General features: G+C 34.7%; 1 protein-coding gene across 1 annotated transcript in view; it reads right to left on the bottom strand.

Annotated features, from left to right (window-relative positions):
- Positions 1–23,172, bottom strand: part of ATG4C (autophagy related 4C cysteine peptidase) — a gene marked incomplete at its 5' end in the record, with an annotated part of 60,235 nt that overhangs the window by 16,134 nt on the left and 20,929 nt on the right. Inside the window, 6 exons of the mRNA XM_079697876.1 lie at positions 1,987–2,063; positions 2,723–2,801; positions 6,960–7,096; positions 13,080–13,150; positions 14,996–15,326; positions 17,216–17,449. Of these exons, the coding sequence (XP_079554002.1) occupies positions 1,987–2,063; positions 2,723–2,801; positions 6,960–7,096; positions 13,080–13,150; positions 14,996–15,326; positions 17,216–17,449 (929 nt within the window). The remainder of the gene's footprint in view (positions 1–1,986; positions 2,064–2,722; positions 2,802–6,959; positions 7,097–13,079; positions 13,151–14,995; positions 15,327–17,215; positions 17,450–23,172) is intronic.

Here is a 23,172-nt window from a genome sequence, read left to right as displayed (position 1 = left end):
ACACACACACACACACTTCATAAATATGTATAAGAAAATGTATATCCACTAGTCCTCTCATCCCAACAATTGAAACTCTGCCCTGTCCTAACCACTAGCAATGTGAACCCACAGTTCAATAGACCCTCACTGCTAAAGCTCATCTTAAACCCACTTTCTTGGTGTCCCAATGTATAAGAAATAAATGCTTCTGTGCATTCAAGAAGTTACCTAATTTCACCAAATTTTACTTTACAAAGTCTCTTAAAATCAATTCTTCTTTTCCATTCTCACTTTCACCCCACTTCAAGCTTTTACTGAAGTGCTGAAGTGTTGCAACAGTCTCCTAATAATGAGCTGCGACTTTCCTAATATTGACTGTGTAGACATAACCAGGATATTCACTGACCTGGCATCTTTGTAGAGTCTCTCAAAATATCAGAAGAATAGTCTCTTTCTACTGGCCAAAATAACCAACACTAATAATCTTTTAATTTGCCTATTTTAGATAATACTAGAATACTGTGAACAAGTTTCCATCTGAATCTCAAGTGTTTACTTTTTTAAGGAGTCAGTTTGACACATACACACTGGAAATGTAACTTAGACACAGGAATCAGTGCCACAAGACCACAACGCAGCAGCAAAAGAATTACAGTGTAGTTCACGTAGCACAATTCTATGTGCCTCCCCCTACAGTATCAATCAGCCAACTAGAAATATTTATTAAAGCTTACATGCAAAATATTATGAAGGAAGGAAGTAGAAAGCAAAGCTGATTCTGGCCTCAAGACGCTTGTACTTTAGTTGAGGTAACAGTCTACAAAAAATGCTAAGCTGTTTTATAATGTATCTTTTAAAACCAGTTTTTAATCTTGTGGTTTATCCATTTTCATAATCTATCCCCTAAATACTTATTAGGTATTAATATTAGCTAGCAAGCTATTACTAAAACAAAGTACTAAACCACATTTCCATCTTGTCAAGCCCTTGAGAATTAGTGATCCATGCCACTCAAGTGATTATTTTCAAAGTCTGTAAAAGCATCACCTGGAAAAACAAGAACCAAAACCATGTAATAATAACATGTCTCACTTATGCACTCTCAAAATTTTCTGAATTAAAATGCTGCACATGGGGCTTCCCTGGTGGCGCAGTGCTTGAGAGTCCTCCTGCTGATGCAGGGGACACAGGTTCGTGCCCCGGTCTGGGAAGATCCCACATGCCGCAGAGCGGCTAGGCCCGTGAGCCATGGCCGCTGAGCCTGTGCGTCCAGAGCCTGTGCTTCGCAACGGGAGAGGCCACAACAGTGACAGGCCCGCGTACCGCAAAAAAAAAAAAGAAAAAAAAATGCTGCACATATATAATTGATTCACTTTGCTGTATACCTGAAACTAACTCAACATTGTAAACCAACTATAATGCAATAAAAAATTTTTTAAATGCTGGACCAGAAAATGATTAACATAAAGGAAAGGAAGACTTTAAGAAATCAAAGCTAAAACAAATACTAGAAACCGAATTAAAACTCGTGAAAACTTAACTAGAGGCTAAGACTTAATTACTATACTTAAAGCAAAATAATTTTGCAGGCTCCTTCAATCACTTTGTCACTCTAACCGAACTCCATCATCTTCTTTATTTTTCTTCTTTTCCCCCTTTCTTTTTTTTTAAAACATACCTAACATTTTAAATTCTTCAGTACTATTCAGCTGTATATGTACAAAATTACTTGGAGGCCTGATCATTTATTTTGGTAGGGCTAGGGTATCTAACAAGTTAGAGACAAAGATAAATGAAGAAGAAAGTGTATTGTAAATTAAAATTCAGCAACGAACTATTTAACCTTTGACCGTTGTATGTATTATGGTTTTATAAATTAGTAAAATATTTATTATTAACTTGTAACTGTGATACCATAAAAGTGTAGCTGCCTAGCACATCTCTAAATAATTAGAATTTGCTTCATATAGTAAGAAAACAGCACCAGCTCTTTATCCACAGTACCTCAAGAGGGAAATCCTTTATGCTGACATCTACAAAAGATTGGCAGTAATGAGGATCCATGTAAATCAAACTGTCATCTACAAGGACAAAACAGAAGACAAGTAATTCAAAAAACACCTTATTATTACACTGCTTACAATCCAATTTCTATGTAGAATAGCTGAAAAAAATCTGGGAGTAACAGCTTGCCAGACTGATATTCATTGACTGAAACATAGGTTTGCACAGGACAGATTAACTTTTGCATAATCAAATATGCTTGTATAAGCAGAATTTTTATAAAGTGATGAGACTGTCATTTAATTTTTGGTGATAAAATTACTTTCACAAACACACAATTATATTCTACAGTTTGCATATGAAAAATGTATTGCACTACTTTATCCTGACAGGAAGAACATATTGCTTGTCATTTTATCATCAACTAGCACCACTAAAACTGGTAAAAGGTAAATATATAAATAGCAACTGCCAGAATGTGGCAGCAATGTCTTCTAAAGTTTAGTAAAACCAATAAATTATGCCTTGTTTATGCAATAACAGAAATTAAATATACATTTTACAGAATCCAATTATGTTGTGGACCAAATGACAAATGAATGGCTATGGTAGGACTGATGAATTTATAAGGTACTCATTTTGCTCCGTTAATCATCCTGTTTCTAGATGATCCTATATTAACTTTCCAACTTTTAAAAGAAAACAGAGAAGAAATATATTTTACTAAATCACTAACCTTGAAATCCAGCAAAGTAATATGACTGTTTAGGTTTGCCACCAACGATACCCACACAATATTCAAGGCTTAAAATACCCTGCCAAAATAAATTAATTCAGATTTAGAGTCAAGAGACAAATGATAATTATTCAAAACAACCAAATTTGTATTACTAATAGTAGTAGTTCCCAAATTTTTCACCACCAGTTTTATTTTTATTACATTTTCCCCATGTTCTGAAATCCTTTTGTCCACCAAACTATCTTCCATTTTCTTTAAACCATTCAACAACATTAAACAATTACTATGTGCCAGTTATAAACAACATAACCATGGAAAGGCAATAAAAATGACTGCCAAAGTAAAAACATTTGGCCTTTCAGTTAGCTGGTGCAACCTTGCTGTGATCAATGTAGTATTTTCATCAGGTTTTTTGAAATGCTAGAAATAATTATTAGACATTGTTACTGTTTTCACTGAAACATGAGTCTTAGAATCACAAACTAAAAACCATTTTTAATCAGTGGCATTCATGACAAAATTTTTACGCTACTTCATTTGGAATAAATATAAAGACTAATGAAAATAATTTAATCCAAGGAAAATAATAATCATTACTGTATTTAAACTCAGTTTATTTTACTAATCATAAAATATCAGTGATACCTCAATAAATTGTTTAATATTTCCCTCAGCGTCTATTCTAAGCAGAACTCTATTTAAGCTGGGCCAAATAATTCTATACTTTTAAAAAAAACATGTCCATGGAGCAGAGTCAATTAAAAACATGTCCAGTGGAATCAATTAATATCCTATCAATAGTTTCTACATTAATTTTAGCATATATTATGTTAGAAAACACTAATAATGATAAAGTATATGTTATAAACCCCCAAAATATTAAATAATAAACTTTCCTTCTCTTAAATGAGAGGATGTTTCAAAATCTAGAAGATACAAAAATAAAGACTGTATGAACAAATGCTTTTTTCCTTTAACAAGTAAACAAACCACAGTTTTGTTTAAACTTAATTATTTTCTTAAAAATAATATGTGGTGGTTATTGAAAAAACACACACAGAAATTTCCCAAAACCCCAACACTCATCATTATTAACATTTAGGAGAATACCTTCTTGACATCTGTCTATATTACATATATTCACATATAGATTTATAAATACAATTTTATATATATGGCATCATACAACATATGCTATTGTAACTTTTGTCATTCATTATCTCATAAACATCTTTTCCTATCAGTAAATATAGATCTATATTATAATATTTAATGGCTGTAAATTTTGTATATTTTCAGTCTTGTGAAAATATCATAGAGGTTTTTTTGGAAAGGAGAACTGCACTGAAGAAATTACAGAAACAGAGAAGGCATATAAAGTTAAAATTTTAGAGCTAACTAAAAAATAAATTAAGATGAAATTATACCAAAAAACTTGATAATAATCGTTATTATTATTCTATTGTTATTATCATTCTATTAACAGTTCTATTATGCTATTGCTTTCCCCCTAAATAAAAATCCTTAACTCAATTAGAGAGTGCCTTACTTTAATCTGAGGCAATCTGATCAGCTGAAATACAATGTTTCTGATACAGGGACCCATGAGGAAGTGAAAGTTCTAAGTCCCTCATAGCCAAGAAAAAAAAGAAAAAATACATATATGTATAACAAGAATCATCACAGACTCTCTTCAGAAAAAGAATGATTTCAGGTAATAGAAGAAAGACTTTGGTTCTTGACACCTATATTTCCTTTTCAACAGATTAGAGCAGATTTAGCAATAAACACTTATAAGCAGATTAGGAGCTAAAATGCCATTACATATAAGAAGCTGTATCTTTGGAAACTTGAAACACTTTTCAGTTCCTAAAAAAGCTTTTTCACAGTTATCTAGTGGTGAGAATTGATTGAGCTGTATCCATGAAGCAATAAATAAGACTGAAGTAATCAGTTAAAAAGGAAAGTCCTAATTTGTCTTGCTGAAGAAAGAGAACATATTGGATTTTCCTCATTCCAGGTCCTTTTAAAAATAAATAAATAAGTAAACTTCCTGTGGTAAGAGCTGATAAAGCACCACACCAAATTTCTTTCTCCTCACAGAAAGCAGCAGGAGATGGTAACCATCTCTGAAATACTGTGGAATTACCTCAATCAATAAATTTTAAAACTAGAATTGAACGGTGAATTTTAGAGAGTGTAATGCACAATGGTTTGGCAGGAAAAAATACAGCTGCTGACAAAGGAGGAGGAGGAAGAAGTGTAGTGAGGGGCAGTGGGTGGGGCAGTGATGGAGGTACAGGAGGAGGTGGAGAAGGAGGAGAAGAAAAGGGAGCAGAAATGGAAGAGAAAGATTACTTTTCTTTTAGGGCTATTAGACACACTATTTTTTCACTGCTAACTGAATGACTCTTTACATGCTCTCCTTTTGGCTTCTGACCCAACCACGCCCTGACCAAGCACAACGTAACACTACTTCACTCAGCCATTTCGGCCATTTTTACCTGAGAGTTGAAAATTTTAAATGTATTAATAGTCACTACTCTAAAAGGGGACTGTAGCATAAATTAAGTTAGTAGAAGCTCAAAGAAATGTTACATTTTAGAGAGTCCATATTTTAGGGGAAAATATGAAAAACAACAAAAGTTCTGGTCTCTGTCACCAGTTTGTTATCCGAATTTGAACATATCACTTAACTTCTGTCATTTCTGTTTTATAAAGACAATCCAGTTCCTAGCTAGTATGAGGGTAAAATGAGATAAATCTGTATTAAAAGTGTTATACAAAATGAGAGTTAACAAATATTTGCTGAACAGCTCCTATATGCTAGGTACTAAGGATCACTTTAACAGCTAACCATGGTTTGTTTCACTACAATGCAGACTTCAGTGAATCACTCAACAGCGTTAAGCAGTCCTGCCATCTGATAACTTTTATCAACACCACCAAACAGCAAAGCTCTCAGCCAGATGAAGCATGCCTCAAAGCTATCTGCAGTCCATTTCACCAGGAGTGGGGGTCTGGCAAAAGAGTCAGTTCCAAGACTGCCTCAATTTCTGATCTTCTCATGGTAGTAGAGAAGGCAGGGGAATTCATTTCAGACTTGGTTACAACCAACAGAGACATGACAACATGCGAGAAGTCTCAAAACCCTCTGTGGATCCACTAGATGAAATGGTTCATATCTTCTCACATTCTACCAATAATTCTACTAAAGAGTCCACATGTTAGAAATCAAAACCCCCCTTTTATCTAGGGTATGTATACGTTATTGGTTATAGTACTGGTATTATTAGTAACAAGTATGACTGCAACAGTTTAGTAACGATTAGGAAAAGCCAATATACCAGCTAGAACACTTCCATATACCACATACTGAAAATAACTGCTCTAGGTTTTTAGAATTGGTACAGTCTAGAGTGAGGATATATATTCTACCTATATACATAGGGACCACAATATGGGGTTAATGCTTCATGTGGGGAACAAATCTAAACTTTATTTCAAGATTACTATATGCCATAAGACTCCATTCAAAGAGGAATTCTATCTCTGGTCTTGATTTTATTAAAACTATGAAAATAATATAAATACTATACTCTCAACTAGAAACTAAGTATTTCAAAAGTTAAAGTTTTGTGACAAGATAACCTAATTAGACAGGTTCTTTTGGAAATAAGAATTATGTGTTCTGAAATAGAACAGATTTTTAACTGGTTAATATGAAGAAAACAAAGTTGGAAGCTCCCCATACTATCTTCATCATTTAGGTCTATATAAATAAGTATTCTACCTACTGATGGACCTTATGGTAGCACAGGAAACAAACTAAGAGATAATGCAGCAGCAATAAAAAAAAACTCATTTTGTTTCAATAATTACCTAGATATAGTTTAATGTGGGTTTTATGAATAAACAAAGGTACATACTTTTAAAAATCACAAATAAGGATGATGGGAACTGTAGACATATTTCAGACTATGATTATTGCTGCACTGTATCCCCTTGATTAGCTGCAAAGATTAAAAGCCTTTTTATTTTGTCATAGAACACCTTACTCTTCAAATCACATGTGATCTTGTAATACTGAAATTTAAGATCTCTAATGTCAAACTTTACAATCTACAACTATAAAATCATCACTACCCATTTCATAGAAAAAAGATTGCAAACCTTCTCTATTTTTCATAACAGCCAGCATTGCCTTCAAAAAATTTTAGCTCTTATTTCATACCTTTACAAAATCTAAATAGTCGGCATTGGTTCTTTCTCCACCAAGTCTAACAGGAACTAGAATAATAACAGCTTTGTCATCTGTATTATCAGAGGCCATGGAAGTGCACTGTTTATCAATTACATCAGAACTGTAAACTGAGAAAAACACAATTAATATGTATTAAATTTTATAAAAATGATTTTCAGAAACATTTGTACCCTAATTTCCCCCCAACAATGGCCAGTCATATGATCTCTGACATCACTAACAAGGTCTCAATGAGTTAAAAAATACCTACCTCATTTATGCATTCAACAGATATTTATCAAATAACTACTATATGGCACTGGGTCCTCAGCAGTGAGCAAAATGGAGAAAAACCCCTGCCCTCATAAGGCATACCATCTAACAGGGAAGTAGACAATAAATAAGTAAAATATAAGATATGTCAGACGATGATAGGTGCTTTCAAGAAAAACAAGGGAGAAAAAGATGGATAAGAAATGTAGAGAAGGGGTGCAATTTAAAATAAGGTGGTAGGGAAGTCACGACATAAAGAAAGAAAGAAACCAAGAAATGCGGATACCTGGGGGGAAGAGATTCCACATAGAAAGATCAGCAAGTGCAAATGTCTTAAAGCAGAAGCACTGCCAGCTTGTTCCAGGAACAAGAGAGCAGTGCCTCTGCAGGGAAGTGAGCAAGGGGTACAATAGTAGAAAATAAGGTTAGGAGATAAAGTTACAGATGGGGAGAGAACGAAGACAGATTGCAGGAAATCTTAAAAGCCATTAACAAAATCTTCAGTCTTTACTTTGAGGGAGATGGGAAGCCGCTGAAGAGTTTTTTAGGAAAGGAACGTCATGCTCTGATTTATACTTTACCAGTCTGGTTCCTGTGCTAACAGACTGCAGAGGGCAAGGGCTGAAGCATAGAGAAGTTAGAAAGCCACTGCAGGAACCCAGCAAGAGATGATGGTGGCTTGAACAAAGGCAGTAATTGTCAAGATATGGAACGGTCATGGGATGATCATGTGCAGGTGGTGAAAACTGATCAGTTGAAAATGAAGAACTCCCTAATACATTAAACATAAGATGTGAGAGGAAAAAAGGAGTCAAAGATGAGTGGTTGAGTGGTTTTCATATAAGCAAACAGAGTAGGCGGGCTGCCATTTACAAAGACATAGAAGACTGTAGGAAGGGAAAATATAGAAAGGAGGAGTGGGAATTCAGTTTCAGACATGCTAAGTTTGAGATATCTATTAGACATGCAAGCAAGGAGGATGAGTAGGCAGGTAAGGACATAAAAGCCTGCACTTGGGGACAGGTCTGGGATGGAGCTATAAATTGGGGAATTGACAGGACCCAGACGGTACTGTAAAGATATGAGACTGGGTAAATCCAAATCTGTATACACAGAAAAAAAAGTTGAGATCTAAAGACGTAGCACAACACACCAAGTACTTTAGAGATAGGGGGATAAGGAAGAATCCGCACAGGAGACCGTGAAGGAGCAGACACAATGGTAAAAGGAAAACCTGAAGAGTAGTGCTCTGGAAACTAAGTAAACAAAACATTACAAGGAGTCGGAGAGAAGTCAACAGTGTCAAATGCTGCTGACAGATTGTGAGGTAAAGACTGAGAAGTGACAACTGGATTTAGTGAGATTAAATTATTGACAAGAGTAGTTTTGGTAGAGTGATGGGTATGAGAGCCTAAGTGGGTAGTTCAAGAGAAAATGGGTGGATTTGGTGGAAGCAAATACAGACAAAACTTTATTTTGTTTTGTTCAACAAAAAAAATAGTTTTATTCAAAACTTACTTTACACCCATACTCCCTGTCAACAAACTCTTTTACTCTTCCACAGTTAGCTGATAAACAAATTCTGCCACTGCGGTCCCAGTTCCTCCCTAAATTCCAAATTTAGATTATGAGCTATCATAGTCTCCTGTTTACCCACTTCCCTATCCCCCATAGTCAGTCTAAACCGAAGCCACAAAAATGGAAAAACAGTTCTTTCCATGTTTCAATTCTGTCATCTTATTTTTGCTAAACTACTCAGTAAAGCCTTCTAATTATAAACCTTCAAATTCTCTCACTTTTCTGAGGCAGTGCACACGTGACCATCCCTATCTTCCACTTTCCACTAGCAATAGTATTTCCACTAGCATATACAACAAGTTCTTCCTTATCAAATGCTTCTTACCCTTCAGTCTAATTCAACACACATTGATTGACAGCCAACTATTTACTGAAGTTTTCTATGCCACAGAAATATAAAAGCAAATAAGATCCTTACTTCACAGTGTCTGGCTCAATTGTTTTGGTATTTTCCCTTCACTTTCAACATATGTAAGGGCTATGAAATAATCCAATTCCATAACACAGGCTCACTACAGCAGTGATTGCAAACCAAATGGTTCTGGTACCTTTCCCCTACCCCTGCTACCTTAATAATCACTGACCTACCAAGGAGATACAGATAAGCACACGGTGATATTAAAAGTGAATTACAAGCACAATATTTAATAGAGGTATTTCCAAAATGTTACAGAACACAGAATAATAAACTAATTCTACCTGGTGGGAGTTGGTAAAGGCTTCACCAAAGGTGTACCTTCGAGCGTGTTCATAAAGAATGAGTAAGAGTTAACAAAAGGCATTTTAATAATAAGGGGCATTCTAAGCAGAGGCAATAATATCAGCAAAGACATGGAAAAAAGATAATGATAGTATGCCCAAGGAATGGCTTGCAGGTTGATGGTACTTTGGTGTATCAGCATGGAAGACAGTGTTGAGAGGTGATGCTGGAAATGTAGGTCAAGACAAATGGTAAAGAACTTCATGTGCTTTACATGCTACAATAACTTGAGACTAGAGTTAATAGACAGTCATTGGTTTTAAATTAAGGGACATGATCAATTTCTTTTGATCAGATGAATGAGAGAAAGAAAAGAAAGGGAAATCAAGTTAAGTCCAAGTTAGAGATAAGGGTCTGATCTAAATCAATGAGAGTGAAGAAGAGAGAGCAGATTTCAGATGCATTTTTTTAAGTATAATTTGTCAAGCTTTGGTTGACTAACTAGATATAAGCAATGAAAAAAGAGTCAAGAATAAGTATGCACGCACGTGGACATGATACTATTAGTGAAGAGAAAATAGAAAGCAAGAAAGCAGTGGTGTAGAGGGGAATGACAGGTTTAATCTTAAACACGCTGAATTTGAAGTGTTTGTAGAACATCCAGATGGAAATATTTGAAGGACAGCAGAAAATACAAGTTACCTCATATTAATACAAGTAGCACTAGAAATGCAGTTTTAGAAGTCCTAGTATATAGAGCACAGTCCTAACTACCTAAAGGCATGGAAAAATATGCAATTACAAAGGAAGAGAATACAGAATGAGAGGAAGAGAAAATGAATAGAAAGTGGAGCTTTTAAAAACACTAATGAAGATGGGGGTGTGGAGGGGAATTATTAATAGACTCTGGCTTCACCTAGTTCCTAACCTCACAATCTATCAAAATGCACTACAGTAATATAAACTCTCCCTTTAGAATTTTAAACATCAGTGTTCAAAATTTTAAGATCTACTTCAAATTACACAAACCACTTAGATATTGAGTAGCTCTGTGTTCTTTAATTAACTAACAATATGTAACGCATAAGACCAAGGCTGATTGATATCAATAAAAGCACAAAAGGCAAATTCATAAATTATTTAATGACTAATTGTTTAAGCACATCCTCTGACTTAATTAGAACTCTTAACACAGTACATTTTACTTGCAAGATTTCCTACCTGAAAAACAAATACAGTACCTGCAAAATTCACACACTCATCTGAAAACTTAAAACTTTCATGTTCATATGGCTATAATCATGGCTTATCAGTCTTCCTTAAAAATCCAATTAACCTTAACAAAAGGCCGAACAAAATGCACGTGTATTTGGTAACGATTATATCCACACTATAAACACTAGTCAGTTACCAGGGTAATCTCAAGCATTTTGTAAATACCCTTATATTAAACATAATTGAAGCAAATTTAACTTTCCCCAAACATTAACATATTTTATCCTCTTAACAGCATTTCGGTAAAAAATAAACAACATGAGGTGGTTTATTTTGAAGGCGCTTTATTTTATTAGGAAATTAAGGTCTCTATTTTATCCCCAATAGAGTTTCAAAATTACTATAGATACTGGTCATTAAACAGAATACCCATAACAATAAAACAAAGCAACATTCTGGACAATAGCTGCATAATGATCAGATGATTTACTGAAGGACTGACTAGTGAGAAACAAATCAAACAGAGAATTTTCCTTCCTTGAAACACATCCCCAATGAGATGAAACATGGCAGACATGCACCCCAAGTATATACCTATGTTAAATTTTCCCACCTATCTTTTTTAAGTAGTCATTTTAAATACTGAAATTTTTCTTAAGAACTTATTTTAATATTGTAACTAATAATTCATAGTATATATTCAATCAGGAAATATTTAATCAGTGCCTATACAGGGTGCAATGTAGGAACAAAAATGTGTAAAACATGGTCTCTACTTTCATCATTTACAGTATAATTGGGATAAGCTAAATACTTATGAAAAATCTAATTATAAATGGTATTGGGAAAACTGGACAGCCGCATGCAAAATAATACAATTGGACCACTATCTTATACCATACACAATAATTAAATCAAAATCGATCAACAAAGATTTGAACACAAGACCTGAAACCACAAACTCCTAGAAGAAAACAGGTAGAAAGCTCCTTGACATTGGTCTTGGTGATAATTTTTTTAATTTGACACCACAAGGCAACAAAAGCAAAAATAAACAAACGAGAATACATCAAACTAAAAAGCTTCTGTACAGCAAAGGAAACCATCAACAAAATGGAAAGGTAACTTACCAAATAGAAGAAAATATTTGCAATCATATATCTGATAAGGGGTTAATATGCAAAATATACAAATAACTCACATAATTCAACATCAAAAAAACAAATAATCCAATTAAAAAAATGGGCAGAAGATCTGAAGAGATATTTTTCCAAAGAAGCCATACAAATGGCCAACAGGTACATGAAAAGGTGCTCAACATCACTAAACATCAGAGAAATGCAAATCAAACCACAAGATATCTCACACCTGTTAGAATGGTTATTATCAAAAAGACAAGAAACAACAAATGTTGTTGAAGATATGGAGCAAAGGGAACCCTTGTGCACTGTTGTTGAGAATGTAAGTTGGTGCAGCCACTAAGGAAAACAGTACAGTGGTTCCTCAAAAAATTAAAAATAGAACTACAATGTGATCCAGCAATTCAACTTCTGGGTATTTATCTGAAGAAAACGAAACCACTATCTCAAAAAGATAAATGCACCTCTTTAATCACTGCAGCATTATTTACAATAGCCAAAATATTGAAACAACCTAAGTGCCCATCAATGGATAATGGATAAAGAAAATGTGGTACATATATAAAGTGGAATATTATTTAGCCATAAAAAAGAGTGAAATCTTGCCATTTGTGACAACATGGATAGACCCTGAGGGCGTTATGCTAAGTGAAATAAGTCAGACAGAGAAAGACACATACTGTATGATCTCACTTATATGTGGACTCTAAAAAGCAGAACAAAATGAATAAACAAAACACCAAGCTCACAGATACACAGAACAGACTGATGGCTGGCAGAAGTGGGATGGGGGGACCACAATGGGTGAAGGGCACTAAAAGGTACAACTGCCAGCTATAAGATAAATAAGTCATAAGGATATAATGTACAGCATGGGGATGGGCACTAGTTCTGTGTCCTGTATAATACTGGATATATAGTTCTGGAATATAGAACTGGAATACTGGAATATAGTTCTATATCTGTATAATACTGTATTGTATATTTGAAAGTTCTCATCACAAGAAAAAAAAATTTCTAACTATGTATGGTGACGGATGCTAACTAGACTAATTATGGCGATCATTCACAATATATACAAATACTGAATCATTATGTTATACATCTGAAACTAACATAATGTTATATATCAATTATACCTAAATTTTTAAAAAGGTCTGACCAAATAAATGGGTAAAAAGTAGAATTATATAATACATTCCTCACCTGTACAATCTTGCGCAACATAAATAGTTATTCCTTGTAAATCTGGGTGTCTTGCTTCTTCAACTGCTTTTCTAAGAAAATAACAAGCATTATCCTTTAAAATCCTAACGAACATTTCCAGTTAATAACAAAAGATTTAATTTAAGGGAAAAGAAAGCCATCATTTTCTTGACTTTCCTATTTACCCTATAGTGTCTGCTTTCAAAACTATCATCTGAATGGTATCAAAAATCAATTTTTTCAAAGTAGAATATTACACTAAATTACTCCAAAAACATTAAAACATAAGTTTAAAAAACATATTTTAAAATTCTTGGGTACAAAGGTGTGAACCCCACGCTGCCCCCCAAAAAAGAATTTCTCTCAAACTCACCTGGCTATATTAAATGTTTTCTACCCAGTGGTATTACAATATGCTTCAAGGTTTGCTTCATATTAACTTACATTACTGACTAGCAAAGTATGATTGTCCTCTGGTACATTTATGAAAGATTTTTTCTTTTCTTTAAACAATAGCATGACTTTTTTCCTTCATTCAAAAACCTATATGACCTGAACAAATGAATTTCCTACTTTCAAGTCTTAGAATTCTATAAGTAAAACTGCAAATTGGAAAATATTTCCAAGTGAGTATAATATTCTCAATGGTGCACATGAAGTGAAAAAAAAAATCACAACAATATATGTAAAAGGAAATTACACAAATTGTGGAAAAATACTTTTATTTAACTGTATCTTTATAATTTTTTAACTTAACATGCCTTATTATGCATGTTTGTATGTGTTAATATAAAAGAGGGATGGGAAAACTATGGCCCATAGTTCAAGCATGACGTGTGGCCTGTTTTTGTACAGCCTGCAAGCTAAGAATGGTTTTTACAGTTTTCAACGACTGTAAAACAAAAAAAGAAAAAAAAGAGCTAAATGAGCAATAGAGCCCTTATATAGCCTGCAAAGCCTAAACTATTTACCATTAGGCCTTTTATAGAAAAAGTGTTCTGATCCCTGGGATACAGAACATAGTATCTTGAAGAGTAGAAACCATGCTTTTATGACTATGTTTTTATACATATCATACCAAGCTGGACTTGACATTATTAACAATCCATTTAATAATATTAGGCAACTACTTTTTCAACTATAAGCATCTGACCTATAAAATATAAAAGCCTCTTAATAAGCAAAAACACCCTTTGTACTAATTTGGATTTTGTATATTATTCTAAATAGACTAAATTTACTATAACATGCTGTACTTGGATGACAATATTAATGATTCAGTTAATAATAATAGTGGGACACAATAAATATGACAATTTTTTAAAAAACTTAAGTAGCATCCAAATAATTGGCACATAAAAAGCTGAGGTATAGTGAAATCTGACTTTCGACTTTTTTCTTACTCTGAATGTCACAGACACTTTATTTTACTATGATATAATTATAACATTAATACTCCCATACATTTACAATTCACAAGAATTTGATGTGTGCAAAGAAATGCTGAAAACATCAATTTTAGCTCTTGACATTTCATTACACTATCAGTATATTACAGCCCCCAGGTTACACTACTAAAAAAAAAAACTATAATGTTATTCATGTTCCAAGGTTGAAAGAGTTGTTAGTTTTTAGAACATTTCAATAAGGTAGTCTAATGAAAACCTGGTTAGAAAGAGACCTTGGATATCTATACCTATGAGCAAAAGAAGAAAAATTTGTCAGTAGATAAATTAAATGTAACTAGAGTCACAATATGTCTTGTTTTTTCCCTAACAGTAAATGAAAGCTACTTTATGAATATTCTCATACAGTTAGACTTTAAAAGTTCCAATAATATATATGTACTGCAAAAATCACTATCTCTGAGCCTGAGGACCTCTGTCACAAGATGAAAAATTTTAAAACAATTTTACCTTAAAATGTGAGCAACCACAGCTGGTCCATACCAATCTCCAGCTTTTTTCCCAGACTTCTTTCCATATTCTATTAGTTGATGTAAACCAAAGAGAGCCAAGGGGGAATCACCAAACCAAGAGATGATTTTCCTGTGATAAATTTCATTTTGCATTTCACGATCATCAGAATATCTCCTGATTGTTTCCTTCAGAGAAATTGTTGGGGTTTTGAGTTCTCTTTCCGCTGAAAGCGATGCTTCGAATGATGCAGCAAATTTTTTTACAGTGTTGGAAGTCCATGATTCAGAGTCTGAATTTTCAATGTTCAAAGCATCAGGCCAGGTCCAAGCTATAGCAGTTCCAAAGCAAGGTGTTCAGATCTTTTAAATAGTTAGACTTTAACAATTCTACTAAAATAAGCATGTAGCATTTTAAGTCATATGGGTTACTAAACTAAAATAGCAAAGTCAGAAATAGGCAAATTTATAGTGACAGAAAGTAGATTAATGGTTGCTATTGGGAATGACTGCTAATGGGTATGAGGTTTCTTTGGGGGAAGATGAAAATGTCCTAAAATTAGATTATGGGGATAATTGTAGAACTCTGTAAATATACTAAAAACCACTGAATTGTTGTTCACTTTAAATGAGTGAAATTATGGTATGTTGATTATACCTAAATAAAGCTGTGTAAAAGAACAAATAAACGTACAAGCAGAGGAAACATGCCAATATACCAATGATGTTTACTTTTGAGTTGAAATATTATTCTCCAGACTTTTCTGTAGTTTCTAAAATTTTTTAAATGGGGATATATTACATATAATCAGGAAAAAATTACCGAAATGAAAGAGAAAAAATAGTAAACTTAGGTACAAATGGACAATTCTGGAATATGTTTTTCTTTCTTTTCTTTTTTTTGACAGTGCTAAGGTGGAATAAAGACTTTTGTATTCCATTACCAGTACTGCTCACCAGACATCCAGTCTTGACTACACAAAGGCACAATAAACATATTCAACTAACAATCATAGTATTTATGAGGGTTTAACTTCAGAAAGTGGATTTTGTTTTGCTTATACGTTAAAATAGAAGTTTGACCTGGAAGTTTAATATTTCTTTACAAGGTGTTTTTTTTTCTCATACAGTCCTTTCAAAATAACTTTATTATTTAGGGAGTAACATCAATTCGCTAGTAAATGAAGTTAATAAAAGAAGTCATTAGAGATCAAAGATCCCCCCCGAAATCAATTATATCACTACCTCACTGTTTTCAATAACACAACAGTCCCCAAACATTCATATAATTTCAAGCTAACAAAATGAGTCACAGATTCAGGGACCTAGTCAGGAGTGTGAAAAGTATTCCAATTCTTGTCCATGATTTCATGAGACTATAAATAAATCATCCCACAAAAGGCTGAAAAATTCCTTTTCCTTGCAATATCCACACTGCTCTTGAATAAACTTTCTCTCCAAATGATCTCATCAATAATCCCTACAGAAAGGTTATTAAATATATGCCATGCATTGCAGAAAATTGTCTGACACTTAAAAAAATATAACGACACTTAGTAATAACCAGATATGATAGCCTAAAATGGTCAACTAAAATCCTCCTACAAATGTACACATTATATAAAAATGAACTAATAGAAATGGTAAGAAAGGTGGCACATTGGAAAAAATAGATATAAGTAAGTTAGTATCAATGACATTTCTGAGAGTCTAAAAGTCTAAGCATGATGACCTTATTAAGAAAATGCCCTAATCAATTTAACTGATTATAATCACATTTATAAAGATAAAAATAATTTTAAAGCATAAAACTGTAAAATTTCTTAAGATTTAAATAATGTAAAAACATTAACTGCTCAATAATTTTCTGCTCAAAGTCACTGCTGTTGACCTGCCCAGAATTTACTGAACTGGAGATAATCCAGAGTTCAATCAAAAAGAATTAAATGATAACAGCAACAAAAAATCCACAGACTACTAAAATTTGAACTTAATTAATTCATAGTGGTAGTCATGAATAATACTTATGTTTAATCTGTATTTTGAAAGGTGAATGGCCCAGTCCAACAAAGATGTTACATGCTAGATTAGTTACAACTTTAGAAGACATAGGGGACTCAGGAAATTAACATCAGGGAATTTTATTCAGTTTGCAAGCTAGAGTTCAAATTTTAAAAAGAGTAACAATAACAAAACCCCCAAAACCAGAGATTTGATTTACCTCTACCAAGGAAGTGTAGTACGAGTCCTTGAGCCAACAGCATCTGGCCAGTTCTTAGTGTACAGCCCCAACCACAGTCCGTTGTCAAAGCTGAGCCTTCTATTGGAGGAAACTCTTCCCTATAGGTAAGCCATATTCTTGAAATAAAGTCTTTACGAAATTCTTCTACACTTCCCGCAATCACATGATCTTCTATTGTACATCCTGAGCTTACAGGTAACAGTTCATTTTCATCTACAAAATAAAAATATAAACTATACTCTAAATAAATGCAAAGAAATGTCAATAATGGTACTATATTCCCATTACTCTCCATATGGAGCACAGCACAATCTTTTAAATTCTTTTTTTTCAATTTAAATGAAGATAAGTCTCATATTCTGCCTATTCAGGCTGTTATGAAAATCAAATGAGAATGAATGCTGAAATGTTCTGTACACTCTGGTGCTAACTAATATAAGGCATTATCAGTACTACTGTTGTTAATAATAATATCCTATATTCCGAATATAATCAACTCTCTTATGAAGACATAATATAAAAATATATTTTCTTATTGCCTCATTTGGCTCAGGATATAGATATTAGTGCTCTCTAAAATGAGATTTGCAAATAAAATATCATGTTTGTCAATATGTAAAAATGTATGTAATCACATAACTAGTTCTTAAAATCAAATAAAATTGCACATTGTATTTACTGTCATGAATATTTATACTCAAATTATAAAATCAAAACTAACAAGCTAAACAGTAAGAATATAAAATTCTTAAATATATTGTTTTTATTGACCAATATATTGACCATTGTTTCGGGGTGCATGAGGAGAGAGGACTCCTTCCCTGTGTGCCCACAGAAGGCAGAGTACCACCTAAGCGAGCTCCATAGACGGGAGCAAGCTGCGGCCATCAGCTTGGACCCCAGAGATGGGCTCGGAATGCTAACACTGCCGCCGCTGCCACCAAAAATCCTGTGTGCAAGCACAAGTCACTACCCACACACACACCACCTCCGGGAACCTGTGCAGCCGGCCACTGCCAGGGTCCCAAGATCCAAGGACAACTTCCCCGGGAGAACACACGGTGTGCCTCAATGTCATGCCAGCCTGTGCCGCCGCAGGCTCGCCCCGCATTCCAATTATGACTATTGTACCCTCCTTCTCCCTGGCCTGAGTGAGCAAGAAATTGTTGCTGCTTTAACCCCTTCCTGTCTGGGCAGGGAACAGATGCCTGAGGGTGACCTACACGCAGAGGTGGGGCCAAAACCCCAGCTGAACCCCAGGAGCTGTGCGAACAAAGAAGAGAAGGGAAATTTCTCTGTGCAGCCTCAGGAGCAGCAGATTAAATCCCCACAATCAAGCTGATGAACCCTGCATCTGTGAAATACCTGAATAGATAACGAATGTTCCCAAAATTGAGGCAGTGGACTTTGGGAGCAACTGTAGACTTGGGGTTTGCTTTCTGCGTCTGATTTGTTTCTGGTTTTTACGTTTCTCTCAGTTTAGTTTTTAGTGCTTGTTATCATTGGTGAATTTGTTTAATGGTTTAGTTGCTCTCTTCTTTTTTTAATTAATTAATTTATTTCCCCCCCCTTGTTTCTCTTTTTGTGAGTGTGTATGCATATGTTTCTTTGTGTGGTTCTGTCTGTTTAGGTTTGCTTTTACCATTTGTCCTAGGGTTCTGACTGTTCTTTTTTTATTATTATTTCTTTTTATGAGTGTGTGTGTGTATGTTACTTTGTGTGATTTTGCCTAGTTTTGCTTTTACCATTTGGTTTGGGATTCTATCTGGTTTCTTCCCCCCACCGCCCCCCGCTTTTTTTCTTCCTTTTCCTCCGAGCCGTGGGGCTGGCAGGGTCTTGGTGCTCCGGCTGGATATCAGGCCTGAGCCTCCAAGGTGGGAGAGCCAAGTCCAGGACGTTGGACCTCCAGAGACCTCCCAGCCCCACGTAATATCAATTGGTGAGAGCTCTCCCAGAGATCTCCGTCCCAACGCTAAGACCCAGATCCACCGAATGGCCAGCAAGCTCCAGTGCTGAACGCCCCATGCCAAACAACTAGTAAGACAAAAAACAACCACACACATTGGCATAAGGGATGCCTAAACTCATACTAAGTTCACAGACATGCCAAAACACAACACCAGACACAGCCCTGCCCACCAGAAGATCCAGGCCCACCTACCAGAACACAGGCACCAGTCCCCTCCACCAAGAAGCCTACACAACACACTGAACCAACCTCACCCATTGGGGGCAGACACCAAAAACAACAGGAACAAAGAACCCAAAGCCTGTGAAGAGGAGACCCCAAACACAGTAAGTTAAACAAAATGAGAAGACAGAAATATGCAGCAGATGAAGGAGCAAGGTAAAAACCCACCAGAGCAAACAAATGAAGAGGAAACAGGCAGCCTACCTGAAAAAGAATTCAGGATAATGTTAGTAAAGATGAGCCAAAATCTTGGAAATAGAATAGAGAAAATATAAGAAACGTTTAACAAGGACCTAGAAGAACTAAAGAGCAAACAAACTGTGATGAACAACACAGTAAATGAAATTAAAAATTCTCTAGAAGGAATCAATAGCAGAATAACTGAGGCAGAAGAACAGATAAGTGACCTGGAAGATAAAATAATGGAAATAACTGCCACAGAACAGAATAAAGAAAAACAAATGAAAAGAATTGAGGACAGTCTCAGAGAACCCTGGGACAACATTAAATGCACCAACATTTGAATTATAGGGCTCCCAGAAGAAGAAGAGAAAAACAAAGAGTCTGAGAAAATATTTAAAGAGATTATAGTTGAAAACTTCCCTAACATGGGAACGGAAATAGCCACCCAAGTCCAGGAAGCACAGAGAGTCCCATACAGGATAAATACAAGGAAAAACACAGCAAGACATATATTAATCAAACTATCAAAAACTAATACAAAGAAAAACTATTAAAAGCAGCAAGGGAAAAGCAACAAATAACATACAAGGGAATCCACATAAGGTTAACAGCTGATCTTTCACCAGAAACTCTGCAAGCAGAAGGGAGTGGCAGGACATATTTAAAGTGATGAAAGGGAAAAACCTACAACCAAGATTACTCTACCCCGCAAGGATTTCATTCAGATCTGATGGAGAAATTACAGCCTTTACAGACAAGCAAAAGCTAAGAGAATTCAGCACCACCAAACCAGCTTGACAACAAACGGTAAATGAACCTCTCCAGGCAGGAAACACAAGAGAAGGAAAAGACTTACAAAAACAAACTGAAAACAATTAAGAAAATGGTAACAGGAACATACATATTGATAAATGTAAATGTACCTTAAATGTAAATGGACTAAATGCTCCAACCAAAAGACACAGACTGACTGAATAGATACAAAAACAAGACCAATATATATGCTGTGTACAAGAGACCCACTTCAGACCTAGGTACACATGCAGACTGAAAGTAAGGAGATATAAAAAGATATTCCATGCAAATGGAAATCAAAAGAAAGCTGGAGTAGCAATTCTCATATCAGACAAAATAGACTTTAAATAAAGACTATTACAAGAGACAAAGAAGGGCACTACATAATGATCAAGGGATCAGTCCAAGAAGATATAACAATTGTAAATATTTATGCACCCAACATAGGAGCACCTCAGTACATAAGGCAACTGCTAAGAGCCATAAAAGAGGAAACTGACAGTAACACAATCATAGTGGGGGACTTTAACACCCCACTTTCACCAATGGACAGATAATCCAAAATGAAAATAAATAAGGGAACACAAGCTTTAAGTGATACATTAATAAACAAGATGGACTTCATTGATATTTATAGGACATTTCATCCAAAAACAACAGAATACACTTTCTTCTCAAGTGTTCATGGAACATTATCCAGGATAGATCATATCTTGGGTCACAAATCAAGCCTTGGTAAATTTAAGAAAATTGAAATCATATCAAGTATCTTTTCTGACCACAATGCTAAGAGACTAGATATCAATTACAGGAAAAAAAAATCTGTAAAATATACAAACACATGGAGGCTAAACAATACACTACTTAATAACCAAGAGATCACTGAAGAGATCAAAGAGAAAATAAAAAAATACCTAGAAACAAATGACAATGAAAACAGGATGACCCAAAACCTATGGGATACAGCAAAAGCAGTTCTAAGAGCGAAGTTTATAGCAATACAATCCTACCTTAAGAAACAAGAAACATCTCAAATAAACAACATAACCTTACACCTAAAGCAATTAGAGAAAGAAAAAAAAACCCCGAAAGTTAGCAGAAGGAAAGGAATCATAAAGATCAGATCACAAATAAGTGAAAAGAAATGAAGGAAAAAATAGCAAAGATCAATAAAACTAAAAGCTGCTTCTTTGAGAACATAAACAGAATTGATAAACCATTAGCCAGACTAATCAAGAAAAAAAGGGAGAAGACTCAAATCAATAGAATTAGAAATGAAAAAGGAGAAGTAACAATTGACACTGCAGAAACACAAAGGATCAGCAGAGATTACTACAAGGAACTACATGCCAATAAAATGGATAACCTGGAAGAAATGGACAAATTCTTAGAAAAGCACAACCTTCCCAGACAGAACCAGGAAGAAATAGAAAATATAAACAGACCAATCACAAGCACTGAAATTGAAACTGTGATTAAAAATGTTCCAACAAACAGAAGCCCAGGACCAGATGGCTTCACAGGTGAAATCTATCAAGCACTTAGAGAAGAGCTAACACCGATCCCTCTCAAACTCTTCTAAAATATAGCAGAGGGAGGAACACTCCCAAACTCATTCTACGATGCCACCATCACCCTGATACCAAAACCAGACAAAGATGTCACAAAAAAAGAAAACTACAGGCCAATATCACTGATGAATATAGATGCAAAAATCTTCAACAAAGTTCTAGCAAACAGAATCCAACAGCACATTAAAAGGATCATACACCACGATCAAGTGGGGTTTATCCCAGGAATGCAAAGATTCTTCAATATACACAAATCAATCAATGTGATACACCATATTAACAAATTGAAGGATAAAAACCATATGATCATCTCAATAGATACAGAAAAAGCTTTTGACAAAATTCAACACCCATTTATGATAAAAACTCTCCAGGAAGTGGGCATAGAGGGAACCTACTTCAACATAATAAAGGCCATATGTGACAAACCCACAGCCAACATCGTTCTCAATGGTGAAGAACTGAAAGCATTTCCTCTTAGATCAGGAAGAAGACAAGGATGTCCATTCTCACTGCTATTATTCAACATACTTTTGGAAGCCTTAGCCACTGCAATCAGAGAAGAAAGAAATAAATGGAATCCAAATCAGAAAAGAAGAAGTAAAACTGTCACTGTTGGCAGATGACATGATACTATACAGAGAACCCTAAAGAAGCTAGCAGAAAACTACTAGAGCTAATCAATGAATTTGGTAAAATTGCAGGATACAAAATTAATGCACAGAAATCTCTTGCATTCCTATACAGTAATGATGAAAAATCTGAAACAGAAATTAAGGAAACACTCCCAGTTACCACTGCAGCAAAAAGAATAAAATACCTAGGAATAAACCTAAGAAGACAAAAGACCTGTGTGCAGAAAACTATAAGACACTGATGAAAGAAATTAAAGATGATACAAAGAGATGGAGAGATATACCTTGTTCTTGGATTGGAAGAGTCAACATTGTGAAAAAGGCTATACTACCCAAAGCAATCTACAGATTCAATGCAATCCCTATAAAACTGCCAATGGCATTTTTCACAGAACTAGAACAAAAAATTTTACAATTTGTATGGAAACACAAAGACTCCGAATAGCCAAAGCAATCTTGAGAAAGAAAAACGGAGCTGGAGGAATCAGGCTCCCGGACTTCAGACTATACTACAAAGCTATGGTAATCAAGTTAATATGGTACTGGCACAAAAACAGATAT

Source organism: Hyperoodon ampullatus (assembly GCF_949752795.1).
Source record: "Hyperoodon ampullatus genome assembly, chromosome: 2".
NCBI lineage: Eukaryota > Metazoa > Chordata > Mammalia > Artiodactyla > Ziphiidae > Hyperoodon > Hyperoodon ampullatus.
This window is presented reverse-complemented; position numbering and strand designations above follow the sequence as displayed.